Source organism: Vicugna pacos, chromosome 6 (genome assembly GCF_048564905.1).
Source record: "Vicugna pacos chromosome 6, VicPac4, whole genome shotgun sequence".
Taxonomy (NCBI): Eukaryota; Metazoa; Chordata; class Mammalia; order Artiodactyla; family Camelidae; genus Vicugna; species Vicugna pacos.
Genome location: NC_132992.1, coordinates 37787618 through 37806233, shown reverse-complemented (window position 1 = coordinate 37806233; position 18616 = coordinate 37787618). Strand labels below are relative to the sequence as shown.

Genomic DNA, 18616 nt, shown 5'->3' with positions numbered 1-18616 from the left:
TTTCAGCCCCTGAGAGGAGCATCCCAGTTAGCGTTGCCCGGCAACAGCTTGCTGGGTTGCGAGCTGGAATGTGAAGGGTTGCAAAACGATTTTTAAAATAAACACACAACTCACCATCAGCATGAAGTGAGCCAAAGGGAGAAGTCTTGAACCTACAGGGTGACAGGCAGCGAGGCAGAAAGGAAAGGAGAGAAAGAAAATGCTTCCTTGAAGGCAAGGTGCTCAGTGGTGACAGATGACAACTTCATGATCAGAGTGGTAGTTCTGATCTGGTTTCTAATTTGAAAATTTGTACCTGAGTAATTTGCAGGTGGACAGAAAACAGTATGGAAAAAACGGTATTTTTTTAAAGTAGCATGTCAACAGAACAGATCAGCCCCAGGGTTTCACAGGTAATTTCTCTTGTGTAAAATAAACATCATAGGTCTTGTAGATCTCTCAGCGTTATTCTGATTTTTTGATGGAAATCACTGATTCTGTAATCTGTTAACAGTGTGTAGAGTTGTGATATCCTACCATTCAAGAATATCTTTAGCCAAAATAGAAAAACCATTTGCATATCATGTGGATATTAGAGAATGTGCCATTTAAATTTCTAATTAATGTATTCAATCTACCAAATGCTATTTAGCGAGCATTTTTCTAATACATTAAATGATGCATTTTATGTTAAATATTTATGAAACTTATGTGCAAAAATAAATATACATAATCTGTGTGACCTTAAAGTAGCTAAAACCTAGTGGGGAGAATGGGGGTGACAGACATGATGAAGGATAGGAAATGGATGACTGAGAGGTGGGACCCGAGGGACCTACCATGTATTCAGGTATGTCCGATTCCATTCTTGTAGGATTTTCTCTAAGCTGTGATGCTGTTCAGTTTAACCATCTCAGTGGCACGTGCCAGGGTCCTTTCTCAGAATCTCTTGTGCCCATCACATGATATTGGCTCTGAAATAGGGAATGACTGCAATGTAGTTTCCACAAGTTCAAATAGGATTCTGAATTTGGACACCAGAAGAAAACAGAATCCTTACAATTAACACTCTGAGGGAACATTTCTTTTTGTATTAAAACATAAAGCCTCTCAGCACCTGTATGTACCATTTAATTTTGTGTTTGTTCAATGATAGTTGTGCACCTGGCAGACAGGCTTCCCAGAACCTCAGCTATCATAACATCTGCTGGGATTCCCATTTGGGTAAAAGATGAGTGTTTGATTAGATTTTTCTCTTCACTTTCCTGACATTTCAGTCTCGCAGTTGATGGGGCCATGAGAGAGATTACTGTACAGGAAGTTGGGGGAAAGTAACTGAATTTGAAAGCCAAGGATTTGTTGTAGCCAAAAAGAAACCTTAGGCTTCATAAAACAGATTTTCACTTTTTTTTAATTTATAGGAAATATTGGTACAAATCCACGGCTAAAGACATTTTAGAAAACACAGAACTCTGTGCTTATGAGGGATAGGGGAGACTTGAAAAGTGAAAATTTGAACCATACAATTGTTTAAAATTTTCAAATAACAGAAAAAGAAAAGACTTCCCACACGGTCTCAGTGTGGCCACTTGGGATGTACAGAGAGCTTGGATATAAGACAATTTATTAATCCTGTGGAAGGAAGGGATTGAATTTAAGGATGCGTGAGAGAACAGAACTCTCAGAATAATGTTAGAAAGGCTAACTCTCAGGGTAAATGGGCAAGTACAGTCAGGAAATAACCTACCAGTCTCCGGAAAAGTCGACCTCGTATTTACTGCAGAGAGAAAGAGGAACCAGCCACTTACTGCCTATTTTGCTCCTGTTTTCTTTATTCTCAAATTGAAGAGAATAAGGGGAGGAAGGTGGGAAACAAAAAATATAACCCAAGAGAACGGAGGGTTTTCCTGCACAGCTTTGGCCCTCGCACAACAGCAGCTGTTTTAAATGGCATCTGCTTATGGCCTGAAAGTGGAGAATCCAGCACTGTGTTGCAGTAGACCTTGCCTCATGAAAGGCAGATCCTGGGATATGTACCTTTTGCTGCATCTTTGGAACGAAGTGTGGGGTAGCAGGACTTGGAGGCATTCTCTATTTGCCTAAAGATCTCTTTCTCATGGGGCTCCAGATCCCCATGGAGCTCCAGGGAACCTGGGGTTTTGCATCTTTCTAGCCTCTGCCTTGGGCGCTAGCATCCCGCCCTGCTACTATGCTGGCATGTCACCATGCCTTCTGACTTCCCCTTCTGCCGCAGTCCTCTTCCTTACTTCCCACTTCCCACAGCCGGACCACGCTCCCTTTCTCCTTTGCTTTGTTTGGGAAAGAAGTTCACGGAATGACCCAATCTTGTATCTGTCTCTCCCATTGTCTCTCCTTCTCCAACCCCACCTTCCCTGCAGTTTCATGACAAACCCTACCACGTTCCCTCTAGATCAGAATTCCAAGTCTTGATTTGAGTTTGGGAACTGGAGTTGAGATCCCACTTGAACTTTTTCCCTGATTGTTGGCTCTGTTTTGAGACTGCTGTGACTACATCAGTTTTACTAGTCTTTTTGCTCCTTTGCTGCTGGCTTTCTTCTTCTCTTAGCCTGGATCCTTTACATTTGAGGATTACACGGAGCAGTGTCTGCTGGGAGCTGGTACCTGAGGGGAGTAGGGGTGTCACAAGAGGACAATCAATGGCAGCTGGAAAATATGACTGATGTCGGAACAGAACATACCGCATACTGAAGAAGCTAACAGGTGCTTTTAGAGCCATTTTGGGTAACTTTTAACACATTGTGGATAAGATGAAAGAGATACCAGGATACTTAAGACAGGCCAGAGTTTTCGGAGTTTTTAAAAGGGGGAAAGAATGAATTCTGAAATCATTCAAGAAGAAGCTTAATATTTGTCCTGTCAAAAACCCTAGGATGAATAACTGAATGAATAGTTTGTAAACATGTAGAAAACAAATATTGGAAGGAAGTGACCAAAAACTAATAATTGTCAAAATTCGTTTACTCAGAGTCTTTTATTACTCCAGAATAACTGCATTCTTTTTAAAAAGATTGCCAGATTGGTAGAGTAAGTTATTATCAAGGACTGATATTTCTTAACTATAATAAAACATTAGAAAAAAATCTCTCGCTGACATCGTATAGACTGGATGGGATACACCTAGGAGGAAACAGTGCTTGTTTATAAGCCTATTAAAAGAATAATGAACAGGCATGGCAGCTGGGAGTGTAATCAAAGAGTCATCAAGTCCTTTGTTTAAGCTTTATCCTGAAAAAAAGGTTACTAGTAAATTGATTAATACATAGCAGATAGGCTTACTCATTTTGGAAGTGGAGGAAAGCTAGAGGACTGGTCTCTTTGATTAGAGACAATCACCTCACATTCCGAAAAGTCTGTAGAAATGTTGAGCTGAAGTCAGAGAGAGAGAGAGAAAGAGAGAAGATAGACAGATTTTATGTATGTAAATGTGTGGATATATAGATAGACAGACAGATCTCTAGATATCTCCATCTACCTAATCCCTTGTCTATCTTTTTATCTATATCTCTATCCACGCATTTATGTACATAAAAGTGTGGTAGAAACATAGCTAAGAAGGATTTAATGTGCATTATTGGAAAAACTTAAAACTGAATTAGTTTTGGGCATTACAATCAGTTAACAATAACGACTTAATGCAACTGTGTAAGGTCTTGGGCTTTGGAGGCAGTTCCCATGGGTTTCAGCCTCAGATGTTAGCCTGGAAACTGTCTGACTTTGACCAAGTTATATGACCTTTTGAAGCTTCAGTTTTTCCTTTTATATAAAATGAAGATTAAAATAATAAGTACTTTTGTATGGTTGTTATGAGGACTACCTAAGAATATGGATATGAAATTTTTTGAAAAGGAAAACCTTCAGTCCTAGGCTATTTGAATAATATCTGTGTGTGCACATCAAGTTGATGGTTAATTATGAGGAAGATTCTGGTCAATTGTGAACAAGGACATTGCAAAACAGCTAGTGAATGTAAAAATAAGGGTGCACAGGGGGACTGAGGATGCTGAAGGAACTGTAGAAGGTGAGGTTAAGGTGAATCACAGTCCCCAAGACGTGAAGAGCTGTCACGTAGAGCAGGCAAGTTCTCCATTGCATCTGGAACATAAATAGGATTAACGTGGGTAAGTTCTAAAAAGACAACTTGGGCGCAAATAGGAGGAAAGAATTCTTGTTACTGGTGTCATGCAAACGCAGTTGACATGTGAAATAGATTGGACCACAGGAGTTAGTCACTAGCACCTTGGCTAGTTACATTTCATAAATGCTAAAGAAAATGTTTTTTTTTCCCTGAGTAGGGTATTAATTAAATATCAAACGTCCAAAACGTTGTGTTTTGTCATTGTAAATGTGTATGTGTGTGCACGCGTGCGCACGTGCACATGCGGATATTTTGCCTTTGCAACTAGATTGGGAGCTATTCAGGGCCAGGGCTTTATCCTTAACTTTCTTACTCCCTACATCATTGCCAGCAGTAATTCCCTAAGGAAGATTTGTTGAATGAACAGATAAATGAATGATTGATGCATATGTGTGATGAACACCGTCAATAAAGCGAATATTGTTTTTTAAAAAAAACTTTAGAATCTTTTTTTAAAAGTGGGTTTAGTGAAAGACATTTTGGATGGTACAATTAATGCCGGGTTGTATGAGACTTGATTAATGAAAATGATACATTAAGAGTTCCAGAAACAGTAGAGTGGAGCTCTCAAACACTAATGATGGATGTGTTTTCTCAGTAACACCAGCTTCCCAACATTTAACTACAGGGTCCAACATTTAATAGTTAATTATTTCAGTTTTCTGCGACCAGGAGCCACAAAGTGTATTTATAAATACACACACTCACACGCCTGTATATTCACACACACTCATGCATTCCCTCTAATCCTCTCCTTACATCCTAAACTGTTTTCTCTTAGAGGTACTTGTCCTTATCTTGCTGTGCTTATTCAGGTCATCTGGGTACTATGGCTGTGGTCAGACGTGTGATTATATGCTCCATTCAGCAGAATGATTTTTTTCATCTTCACATACTCCATTCCCTTCAGACACTTCCAGCTTCTCTTCTGGCAGTACTTCCCTCGCCAGTAGGCAGTGTGGTTCACTGTTGGGGCCCATTTGGGCACACACCAGACTTTGTGTTGAGGTACTGTACTCCTAGGTTCCTAATTATAGAATTCAAAGCAGAAGGAGTGAATTAATGGCATGTCTTTATTCCCCGCAGCATCTGGGGAAGAGCAATGCTGTGGCGTACTCGTGGTAGCACACGCTCTCTCCCTTCTCACCTTAGTCTCCATTTTTGCTGTGTGGCTTCACAGCAGCGAGAATGGAAGGTGCACTTTACTCACCAGTGAGTAAATCATGTGAATGGATGTTTTCAAGCACATGCCCAATACACCATTCACTGAGAGAACTATACTTTCAAAAGCTCTCTGAGAACACATGCATGGAAGTTGAAATTGTACTAAGTACTGTGCTTCCTAAGGTCTCCTTGCTAAGGCAGAGGTGTATAGGCAGAGAAGGCATTGAAATGTGTGCTATTGAATTTACTTTCTCTGATCAAAGAATTCTTGGATGTTTGATTCTATAGCCCTTCCATGCAGGCAAATACTTGGAATATTAGTGTCAAAGAGATACAAATCTGGATTACCAAAAGCCTGTAGAAATCATTTCTCTTTGCCTGACAATGAGAAGGATTCTGATTCATTCTGATCGAATAAAGTGGTCTTTGTTCCACGTGTCCTGTGGACGCCTGTGACAGTCTGTATTTTCAGATATATGCAGGCTAATGTAAACCGAACAATGGAATCAAAGCCCCCTCTTTCAGGACTTGGTGACTAGGGAAGATGGAGAGTTAATTTGCATTTTTATCAAATACATACTGAGGTTTTTTGTAGAAAGATCCATCTCTCAAGAAACTTAATGACCAGGGTAGATTAGGGGAAGGAATTAACTCTTTGGTGACATGTGAATGCTTCCATTCGTTTGGCAGATTTCACTAAGTTTTTGGGGGGAAGAAAATGTTAACGTGAAAGAAAGAAATGAGTAGTCATTACAAGAATGAATGGGAAGGGTAAGGTCATGAATTTAATAAGTAGTGAACTGTTAATTACTGGTAAAGATTGAAACAATTTTCAGAAACATGAGTGAGAACTCTGTTATATGATAGTCTGGGTAACTAAGATGCTTCGTATTCTAAACAATTAGAAGAATCACGTTTTCTTCCTAAGTTATACTCAGGAGTCCTGGTCAGAGACAGAGTACTAGGCTGAATGGTCCTCATAGAAGTATTCTTGCTAGACAAGTTGCTTTCCTGTCTTTCCCTTGAAAACAATGAAGGCTGATAAAACTCCAGTTCATTGGTTATTCTTAACAGCAAAGTGAAAGAAACAAGTGTTTCACCATTGGACCATTGGTTTTTATGCTCTAAGTTTATCATGAGTCATGGCCCATGTTATGGTTTTTTTTCCTGTTTAAATATAGTGTCCAGATATCTGTTCCTTAATTTGAGACTACAAAGCCCATTATGTATATTCAGACTTTTAACACATTTTATAACAAAAGTAGCAATGCTTTGTCTTGAATATTAGTTTTATCCTGCCGTCAGTGCAATACATATTTAAATGATGGGTTTTTTTTGTTTTGGTCCTAGTTCCCTTTTTTTTAATTCAACTATAGTTGATTTACAATATTGTGTTAGTTTCCAGTGTACAGTAAAGTGATTCAGTTATACATACATATGCATCTTTTTCATATTCTTTTCTATTATTTATTATTGAATATTGAGTATAGTTCCCTGTGCTATACAGTAGGACCTTATTGTTTATCTATTTTATATATAGTTGTTTGTATCTGCTAATCCCAAACTCCTAATCCATCCTTTCCCCATCCCCTTTACACCCTTGGTAACCATAGTTTGTTTTCTGTGTTTGTGAGTCTGTTTCTGTTTCATCAGTAAGTTCATTTTTCTTGTTTTTTTTTTGATTCCACATACAAATGCTATCATGTGATATTTATCTTTGTCTGACTTACTTAGTATGATAATCTAAGGTCCACTTATGTTGCTGCAAGTGGCATCATTTTTTATGGCTGAGTAGTTGTGTGTGTGTGTGTGTGTGTACATATATACCACATCTTCTTTATCCAGTTATCTGTTAATAGATATTTAGGTTGCTTCCATGTCTTGGCTATTGTAAATAGTGCTGCTGTGAACATTGGGGTGTATGTATCTTTTCAGTTAGAGTGTCCTCCAGATATATGCCCAGAAGTGGGATTGCTGGATCATATGTCAGATCTATTTTTAGTTTTTTTAAGGAGCCTCCATACTGCTTTTCTTTAGTGGCTACACCAATTTATATTCCCATAAACAGTATAGGGGGGTTCCCTTTTGTCCAGACCCTCTCCAGAATTTGTTGTTTGTAGACTTTAATGATGGCTATTCTGACTGGTGTAAGGTGGTACCTCATTGTAGTTTTGATTTGCATTTCTCTAATAATTAGTGATGTTGAGCATGTTTTCATGTGCCTGTTGGCCATCTGTGTGTCTTCTTTGGAGAAATTTCTGTTTAGGTCTTCTGTCCATTTTTTTTATTGATTTCTTTTATTTTTTCTTCTGGGTTATTGAGTAGTATGAGCTCTTTGTATATTTTGGAAATTAAGCCCTTGTCAGTTGCATTGTTTGCATATATTTTCTCCCAGTTTGTAGGTTGTCTTTTTGTTTTTGTTTATGGTTTCCTTTGCTGTGCAAAAGCTTGTAAGTTTGATTAGGTTCCATCTGTTTATTTTTGCTTTCATTTCTAATGCCTTGGGAGCCTGACCTCAGAAAACATAAGTTGACTGTAGGTGTGTGGGCTTATTTCTGGATTCTATTCTGTTCCATTGATCCATTGGTCTGTTTTTGTGCCACTACCACACTGTTTTGTTTACTTTGTAGCTTTATAATTGAATGATGTGTATTTAATCAAAACTTCTACTTAAGAAAAAAGTATTAAAGACATGACCAAAAGAAATTCATATCATACAAAAGACTCATACACCTTTCTCTGTAATGATTTCCAATTTCATTTTTTAGAATTCAAAATAAAATGAAGACCAAAGTTGTAGAATTTGCAAGAGGAATTTTCTTCAATGCCTGTTATCACTATGCTGTATTTAACTGTGTGAAATAGCAGATGTGAAATAAACTATAAAGGAATTATGGTATATTCCAGATGTGTCATCTCTTTTTACCAATAATTAAAATTTTTTTCAGCCATTGATCTTATCAATAACTTGCTGCAAGTGAAAATGAGAAAGCGCTATAGTGTGGATAAGACCTTGAGTCACCCCTGGCTACAGGTAAGAAAATATATTAGATATTTTCTCAGTCAAATGAGCTTATGTATATTTAAATTTTGATATTAATGTAAAAATATTTTGTCATGTTTTAAAAATTATGATTCAGATATCAATTTGTTTGCCAAAATGCATGCAACCTCTTAGGATTTAATAGCAATTCAATGTTTCTAAACCTCTGTCTCTACCAGGAAAATTTAACAAGGAAGAAACATACCACACGCACACACAGGCATGCACACACCAAAAATGAAACAAAGCAAAAAAACTAAGGGTCATAACAAACCTCCAAGGACCAGATTTCAAAAGCATCTGTATGTGTAATCCTGACAAATGTCCAAGTAGATGCCCATCTGGTCATGCACTGTACTCATTTGAAAGCTATATTTTCAATATCTTAATAAATATTTCTAAAGCAAATGCATGGCAGATACAAAGTAGATGCATGTGTTTGTTCTCTCTTAAATATTTGTTATTTTCACAATGAACTTAAAAGTTTAGAAATAAACGAACCCCTGAAACACTGATGGTTTATTAGGTAGGCATTAAATTCCAAAGAAATAGCAACATTTCTAATTGCTTAACTGCAGGTTAATTGCCCACGTTCTGATGCATGATATCCTACACACAGTCTGCATTTGCAAAATTCTGGCAAAAAGGAAGGCTTTGGTGCTGATGCTGTCATGTCAAGGTCCCTGATGAAAGACACAGCTCTGCTAGAGTGGAGGGAAAAAGGGGAATTTATATGTGTTGTGGCAACTGACATTTAAGGTAGTGTCTTGATAGTTTTAGTCATCTCTATGGTAATACTTTGCAATTTCTTCCTCAGGATTATCAGACCTGGTTAGATTTACGAGAGCTGGAATGCAAGATTGGGGAACGCTACATCACCCACGAGAGCGATGACTTGAGGTGGGAGCAGTACGCAGGCGAGCAGGGGCTGCAGTACCCCGCACACCTGATCGATCCGCGTGCTGGCCACAGTGGCAGTCCTGAGGCCGAAGAAACAGAGATGAAAGCCCTCAGTGAGCGTGTCAGCATTCTCTGAGTTCCGTCCCCTATAATCTGTCAAAACACTGTGGAATTAATAAATACATACGGTCAGGTTTAACATTTGCCTTGCAGAACTGCCATTATTTTCTGTCAGATGAGAACAAAGCTGTTAAACTGTTAGCACTGTTGATGTATCTGAGTTGCCAAGACAAATCAACAGAAGCATTTGTATTTTGTGTGACCAACTGTGTTGTATTAACAAAAGTTCCCTGAAACACTAAACTTGTTATTGTGAATGATTCATGTTATATTTAATGCATTAAACCTGTCTTCACTGTGCCTTTGCAGATCGGTGTTTTTCTTACTGGAGCCTCAGTTTGGTAAGAGTCTACAGAACCTGTCCACGAAATATTCTGTTCTGTGTGTCCCACTGGTGGTGTCACTATAAGCAAACTCTTGAAGAGTAGGTTATTACCAGTGTTCTATGAACAACTCCGAAACTCATGTAGAAAGAACAAATGATGGAAGCTGGAGGGGGTCAGGGGATGGATATACAATCTTAAGACACAAATGCATGAAAGAGTTTTTACTGTATAGTTTTGAACCCTTTGCCTGCCTGGTGTGCCTCAGCATATTTAAACTCAAGTAAATGGGCCTCCGTGCGCCTGCTACTCAAGCCTAAATGCCTTAGAAATGTAACTGCCGTATACAACAGGTATATTTCCCTGTTTCTTACAGTACTCTGTTGTGTTATGGAAAACCAGCAGCTAAGTAACCTTTTGTCTTTGTGTATTTTTCAACAATAACAAATAAATATTCTTGTCAAAACACGTGTCCGTCTGACTGAATTATTTTCATTTGTAATCCATGCTACTAATTTCAGGCCAAGTAGGAACAGGGGTATCTGTGCAAAAAGCAGAAGTAGTCCATGGTCTAGAATTTAGCTTTATCTACTCTGCTACCACAGAAGTACATTTCCAAGCATACTGAAGCCTTTCTGTCTTGCATGTCGTCTAGTTTCCAATAGAAAAGCAGCTTCCAAAGAGAAAAATGACCAAAGCCAAACAGAATACATGTGGACATAAGAATATTGCTCAGTGTAGCTTCCTGATTAGTCAATATAAATCAGGGATTAATTAGAATAATGACTCTAGTTTCTTTCTATATTGTCTGAGCAAGAAGGTTCTGAGGTGACCTACAAAAACACATAAATACTGGAAAATAATTCCTAAAGAAAAAGCCAACTTAAATAAAGTTCTATAGCCTGAGGGAGACAAAACTAGTATTGGACTCAGACTTCGGGTGTATGGAGTGGATAACTGTGGGCTGTTTTTCTTTGCAGCAGGATGACAGTGTATCAGCATTTATTAGTATGTAACAGGAAAAAATGAAATGTCTGGAAGAATTTGGTGTGTTCTAAGCCACTTGAATATATTAAATAAGTATGTTAAGACAATGGATGATATTTACACGTGGAGGTTTGGGAGGAGAATATTTGATCTTTCCAATGGTTACTTACTATTTTGTATTGTTCTAAGGGATTCGGAATTTATCCTGCGTAAGTCTCGGGAGACCACTCAGACTTTTTAAGCAGAAGAATAAGCAGCATCAACAAGTTCACCCTGGACAGGACAGAGTCTGGATGGAAGCCAGGACAGAGGTGAGCCAGACCAGCTAAACTGTTGTAATAACACACCAGGGATGATGAGGGCATGAACCAAGGCAGCAGTAAATAGAAAACTAGGTGTAGAGTTGTGTTTACAAGATGTTAATAAGTGGAATCAGTGGGATTTGGTTACTGGTTGAATGCGAAATTTAAAGAATCTGGAATGAATCCTAGGTTTTGGCTTGCGCGATTGCTGGAACTATTAAAAAAAAGTTAATAGCCTTAGAAAAGGGTAAGTTCACATTTGAACATGTTGAATATATCAAGTTCCTATTAGACATCAAGTCTGAGATGTCCTCAAGGTATTTAGATATGTGTCTGGCATTTAGGAAGGATTCTGGAGTTGAAGGTACAGATTTGGAAGTCCAGAGCCCACCGCAGGTTGATTAGAACTTGACTCAGATCCTTGGAGGCAGAATGAGAAAGAGTGATCTTAGAACACAAACCCGAGAAGTACCAATATGAATGGTTCTATCTGAGTAAAAGGAAAATTGAAAAGAAATGTTTAAAGATGGAATAAAATGGAGTAATAATTATGGAGGTCAAGTAAGAAGAAGTAGGTTCAGGAATGAAGTAGACAACGGGAGGAAATACTGTGGAGAAATGATGGGGGGCAGCCTTACCAAATAGGCCAGCAGTTTGTAACAAACATGACTCTTTCTGCTACATTCGGAGAAGCTATGTCAAAAAGATACCTGTGTGGCAATGCTGTTGACACCACATGTTCAGCAGTGTCATTAAGCACAGGAAAGAGGAAGTAACTGCCAATGTTCAGAAAAAAGTGGGCCATTGGAAGTCATGCCACTTCCTTCCATTCAGGGTATTAGTTAATGCTGCCAAGAATCCAATTTCACTGAACCAGCGCCTACATTTTATTTCAAATATCATTTCAGTACAATTGCCCAGGCTTCATGTCCATGTTATATCATAGTGCTAAATGGCATGGACAGGTCAGTACTGTATGTTTAGTACAGGAGGCAAACTAACATTTTGATACAGAAGCGTCTTCTGATTTTGACAAAAATAAGAGAAATGACAAAAGAGTGTTTTAGGGAGGACGTATTCTCTGTCATTGTTGCAGAGGCAGTATTGTTTAAACAATAATGTTATCAGTCCACTCAAGAGGCCATAAAAATTGCTGATCTCTGTATATCCTGAACCGTGTGAGCAAACTCCCACTGTTCTTGCTTTTGGTCTGAGCAAGAGCACAGTGTTGAGAAATACTTTGATATGTCCATTATCCCTAAGGGAAAGATGATCTTTGAGTTTAGTGAATACTCACTCTGATGGAGACATTTTTGAGAAGCACATGAATGTGTAAAGTAATTAATACATGGTCAGCCATTGTACTGAATGTGTAAAATAATTACAGCAATGAGAATCAGAAAGCCATCCGTCTCCTCTTTGCATCTATTATCCAATCAGTGCTGTTTGACTACCTCTATGAAGTGATTACCTTTTACATACTGTCTGTTTAGATCTGTTTTAAGGAACCAACTACTGGTTCATCTGAAGACACGGCCCATGGAGAAGGGCCTCCTGCTTTTAGTTGCCGAAAGGGAGCAAGCTCCTCCATCTCGGGCTCTTCACGTTGTCTGAAAAGCTGTTCTCTCCATCCCACCCCCCTGCCTCGTTAACTCCCAGTTATCCTTTTCTCATGCATTTGACATATATCTCGTGTCTTTTTTGTTCCTTTGCACCTCTTTAACTACTTTCTTTTTCATTAGATAGATAGTAGTAGTGTACCATTTTAATGCCTTCATTGGATTTTTACTATTTTTAAACTATTTTCTTAGTGATTGCTCTAGAGATTATAACATGTCTCTTATCACAATCTACTCCACATCCATGCTGACAGTTCTGGTGAATTATACAAACTATGCTCCAATATAGCTCCGTTTCCTCCACCCTCATTTGTGATGTTGTCATATATTATAGATTTATATGTTGTAATCCAATATTCTATTTTTTATTATTGTTTTATGCAATTATTTAAATCAATTGGAAAAGAAAGGAGAAAAAAATACACTGGCTTTTATATTTACCTACCTTTTCCATTGCTGTTTATTTCCTCATGTGAATTCAGGGTACCATCTGATGTCATTCCCTTCCTGCCTGAATGACTTTCTTGAGTATTTCTTTAAGGCATGTCTGCTAGCAACAAGTTCTCTCAAATCTTTGCATATTTTGCAATGTCTTTATTTCATCTTTATTTTTGAAGAAACGTTTTGCTGGATATAGAATTCTTGGTTTTCAGGGTTTTTTTTTTTAATTTTCTTTCATCCCACTGCTTTTTAGCCTCTGTTGTTTTAGATGAGAAGTCACCTTTCATCTTATTGTGTTTCCCTCGTATGTGATGAATTATTTTTCTCTTGCTGCTTTCAGTATTTTCTCTTTGTCTTTCAGCAGTTTAACCATGATACATCTAGCTGTGGATTTCTTTGTTTTTATCCTATTTGAATTTAGGCTTCTTAGATGTGTAGGTAAATTTTTTCATACAGTTGGGGAAATTCAGGCCATTGTTTCTTCAAATACTTTTCTACCCTTTTCTCTCTGTCTGGGACTGACCTTGTGTACGTGTTAGTATGCTTAGTGAGTCCCCACAGGTCTCTGAGGCTCTGATTATTCTTCTTCATTATCTTTCTGTTCTTCAGTTTAGATAATCTGTATTAACCTCTCTTCAAGTTTAGTGGTTCTTTCTTCTACCAGATCAGATCTGCTGTTGAGCCTCTCCAGTGAATGCTTTATTTTACTTTTCTTTTTTTAACTGTAAATTTTCTCTTTGGTTATTTTTTATTACAGTTGTCTTTCTAAAAAATATTTTCTTTGAGATGATTCATTATAATACTTTCCTTCAATTTTCTAAATGTGGTTTCCCTGAGTTTTTTGAGCACAATTATAATAGCTACTTTGAAGCCTTTGTTAAGTCCAACTTCTGGGCCCTCTCTCCCAGCCTTTACCCCACCAGAGACAGTTCCCATTGAATGCTTTTTTATCCTGTGTATGCATCACACTTTCCTGTTTCTTTTCATGTCAAAAGTAGGTATTTTAACTGATATGTTGTAGCAACTCTATATTGTGACCCATCTTTTATCCACCATAGTTAGTGTTGCTACTTGCTTGTTCAGTAACGTTCTAGGATTAATACTCTAGACATTGTCTTCCCTGAAGTGTGCAGCTGCTTATGTCTCTATTCAGTTTTGGGTTTTTTTTTTTAATTTTTATTTTTAAGGCTGGCTTCCTAGAGGCCACATGTAGGACAGCATAGGTTAGTGGGCAATGATAGTTCAGAGACTGTGTTTAAGCAGCTTGAGCCAACAAGGCATCTGTCCTTTGCTGATGAATCTGAGTGTGGGCTAGGTTCAAGCAGTTAATAAGTTTCTGTCCCCAAGGTACTTTTACTCTGTCTATGTTCAGGGTCTTACACTCAGCCAGGTGAAGAGTGGATGTCTAAAGCTTAGACTCTTCTGAACACATTTGCAACTTTGAACATACATGTAGCCTTTCAGCCACCAGGGATATGTGAACACCTCCCATGTATCTTCCTATTAAATTTCTGACTATTCTACCGTCTGTTCATTACTTCAATCAGACTTGTAACTTCAGGATAGGTGTAATGTTGGCCTTCCATGTTTGTTCATGATGAGATTGCTATTGTTTTTGACAGTAACCCTGGAAATGGGTTTTTCTATACTCTGCTCCAAATCAAGTCAGCCTCTGCTATCAGTAGGACTCCTGATTTTTCCCAGCCTTCCCCACCCTAGTAATAAATACCTTGCTGCAGAGCTGAGGGAATAGGAGAGGGTGGGAGCAGGCTAAAAGGCCTTGTTCTTACTAACGGTTAGTTTTTCCCAAATAAATGCTTATCAATTTACTGTATGCTCTTGGCCAATTTCCACAGTCCTAAAATGGGTGTTTTGGAAAAATCTGCTAGTTACATCATTGCTCTTTGGAAAAAGATTTGCTGAGCTGCTCACTCCACTAGTATGGAAGTCCTCAGAGTTAATAATATTAGCCTCACTGTAGGAACACCCATAGGGCTTTAAACAAACACCTTGAAAACTTATATAATCTATTATAAATAAAAAGGGAGATACATTAGGAGAAAATATTCAGATAATCCAAAGTTTTCTCATTTATTCATATTTTTCATGATGAACTACTAAACTATCAGGTAGTTAAATTTTAATTATATGTGCAGTTGAAACGTCTCATTTAAAAATTTTACTTAATCGATTTCTCCTTCATTTGGGCTCTGAGTGTCCAAACAACATGACTTCTCGTACTCAAGTGGGTAGAAACATCCCATTTCCACAAGGTATGAGTGGGTGTGGGTGTGGCCCGCATGAATCTTCAAACCCTTAACACCAACCTCCCCTAACAGCAGCATGCTGCTTGAGGGGAATGTTCCATCTTGTCTTTCCACAGCAAAAAGCTGGCACTCCTGGTAGATACTTTGCATGTTTTCCTCAGCACCTTGAGCTTCTTTGCTCCTCTGTCCCTTTAATTTGACTTGTTTCTTTTTCTCCCAACTCTGAACTTTTTTTACAGGTTCAGAGAAATAATTTATTTTTTAATCTACTAAAAGTTAAAGTAAATCTTTTATGTGACTCTTCTATAGACCTCAGCCCCCGACTATCTCTGCTGTTTGGCATCCACCAACAAATTATCTTTTGACTTAAAACAAGTTAACCTTCCCACCTTCAACAAAACCTAAACAAATCAAATTGGACCTTGCTTTTCCTTCTAGCAAACATCTAATTTCTGTCTTTTCTTTCTCTGGAAGATTCCTCACTTCTTTTCCTTTGGCTTCTGTGTTTATATTCTATGGAATAAAATCTTCATTTTTATCATCATTGAATCTTTTCTCACATAAGTCATCAGTAGCCTCTAACTAGGAATTGATGGATTTTCTCAAATAGCATAGAGGTTAGAAACCTAAATGTAGAGACAGACTAACTTTGTCCTGAATTCTGGGTGGCCATGAAATCACTATAATCTCTCATGTCTTCAGGGGTGTTGTGAAAGATTAAATAGAATAATGCATGTAAAACTCTTTAGTGCATAATTGGCCTGAGACATCAATCAAGCCATCAATAGGTGATATTTAGTATTCGTTAGTCATTCAGCAACTATTTTTGGCCACTTTCTATGTGCTGGGAATATAGCAGGTGAACAGACAGATGTGGTTACTGCCCATATTCCCTGTGACTTCCGTCTGATGTCCTGCCCCCATTTGTATTGATGTGCTACTGGAAAGGGCATGAACCCTGAAGCTCAAGAGGCATGGTTCCAAATCTCAACTTGTGGAGTGCCTTGTTGAGTGAACTTAGACAAGCTACTCTAAAGCCTCTGAGTCTCCTCAGGAGTAGATTGGTAATGGTGTGTATTTTAGAGTAAAGTTGGGACCCCTACGATAAGTAAATTTCTTAGCCAAATTGCTAGTGTATGTTGTAGCTCAACAGACATTACCTTCTTCCTCTCTCCTACCTCTATGTGCATTTCCCAAGTTTTTTTCTTATTTTCTCTTTAAATTTTTTCTCCTTCTGATATGATTTATTTCCATGAATTCAACTGTTAATTTAGCTAGCATTCCCAAGTCCATACTGACCATCCCAAACTCTCAGCAATCCAGTTTCACCTCTCCACAGATCTATAGATAATCTCCAAAACCTGTATCTATCTAGAGGTCCCACCATGACTTAAATTCAACAGGTCTACAATCACTGCTGTCAATTTAACTTTCAAATCAGCTGCACCCTAGATGCTTTCTAAGTGAAACCTTTTCCTTCCAGCTCTTCTCCCCGACATCTACTCTGTACACCACTGCTAGACTTATCTTCCCCCAAATTGCTTTCCTCATTGTACTCAGGTGTTCTGAAATCCTCAGACTCTGCTGCCAACTGTCTTACAAGAAGAATTCAAATTCCTTAGTGTTACGAAAGCTGTGGGGTCCAAAAATTAGTAAAGTACTGTTCAGTAAGAATTCCATGTATTCCTCAGATTTCTGAACCACATATATGAATGTCAGGACTTAGACAGAAACAGTTTTCACCTTTTTGAAGTTCATTTCTTATTTCAAGACAAGAAGCTGGACAGAATGACTTCTGTCTTACCTTCTAAGTCAGATTTCATGAAAGCCTGGTTTAAGCTGAATGCCAACAAGGAGTCAGTGATACATATGTTTTCTAATAACCTGGAGCAAATTCTGTTTTGAGAAAGGAAAAGTCATGTACTTCCTTGGACCTCTTTTGTCTTATAGATGTTGTCTAGGAACTTTTGACAACGACGGTTTCTTTACGTGAATCTGGGCTACTTGCCCTTTTCTGCTGCAACATGGGAACGTTTGCCTCAAAACTTCTTTCGGTATCTTGAGTGAAATGGTAAGATTTTGAATTAAGATTTACTTTTTTCTGGGAAGTGAAAGGATCCTTGTGTCTTATGCTTGGCTTTTCTGAATATGCTTAAAACTCTTGGACCTTTTCCATTTGAAATGTTTAGCCTGGCGTTTGGTCTGAGAACTGAGGTTGTGGTTTGCTTGAGCTTGGGACACTTCAGTGTTCTGCATTTTCAAGGAGACTCAGATCGACTCTTTTCCTTTTCTCTTGTAGTTTTGTCTCCATGCTTGGAAGTAAGTAACTGTCAATGCTAGCTGACTACTGGATTTCACTATCTTCCCTAGAGACATGGATTATTAGGGGCAAATACCTTAGTGTGACATACATAGAGGGCTCATGCAAAAATCTCCAACAAGCTGGATTCTTTGCAAGGGCTTTCTTGCCTCTAGATGGAGGCAGAGGAGCAGGAGGAATCCCTTGAATAAAGACGAAGAAGTAGGAATAAACTTGAAGAGGGGAAAAGCTCTTGATGAAGTAGAGGGTTATTAAGGAGGTAGACCCAGAAAATAACACCGTCCAGGTTAACTAGAGCTCGGTTAGGATCGATGTCAAAAACCAGGAAGAAGAATTCACGCTTTGTCCCAAGATATGTAGGAAGCTTGGTGATCTTGTCAAGGGGAACTGTGGAATTCTTTATTTTGTACTTAAGAAATGGGTAATAAAAATTTAGTTCGGAGTCCAAGAATTTAAATGTTTTTAAGTCGTGCTTATGTTCATAATGAGATTAAAAGACTTTAACAAAAAAAAATAATATAACCAGAATCTAAAATTAAACTGACTACTCATTACTTCCTTTTGAAGATAGAACACTCTCTTACCATCAGCTATGAATTTTTTCCTAATACTTGATTTCCTCTATTCAGACACCCAGATAAACTAAGAACATCTCAGAGGAATTAGTGACTTGAAGTATGCTCTGTAGGCAAAACTGCAGAATAAGCCCCACTTGGACATCATAGAACTGTAGCTTGTGTACATAGAGAAATAATCATTAGAGTCAGTTATCTTTAGATAGACTGATGTTTCAAATTCTAATTACAGAGTTTTTAGCCTCATTAAAACGTGTTTCATTTTAGATCTTGGCTACCACATTTTATTGTTACAATTCATTAAAAATAACGTGAAAAATGAAGATGATCATAAACTTCATCATATAAGCAAAAGAAAAAAATAATGCTTGGGTAATGATAACAACACTTTGTATTTGC

The 18616-nt window shown here is 38.0% G+C and overlaps 1 protein-coding gene across 3 annotated transcripts in view; it reads left to right on the top strand.

Annotated features, from left to right (window-relative positions):
- The window catches only part of PRKD1 (protein kinase D1), a 272532-nt gene extending 262849 nt beyond the window's left edge, over window positions 1-9683 (top strand). For all 3 annotated transcript variants that reach the window (XM_072962880.1, XM_072962879.1, XM_072962881.1), the window contains 2 exons: window positions 8269-8354; window positions 9181-9683. In XM_072962880.1, coding sequence (XP_072818981.1) covers window positions 8269-8354; window positions 9181-9399 — 305 coding nt within the window. In that variant the 3' untranslated portion in view covers window positions 9400-9683. The remainder of the gene's footprint in view (window positions 1-8268; window positions 8355-9180) is intronic.
- The last annotated feature ends 8933 nt before the right edge of the window (window positions 9684-18616 follow it).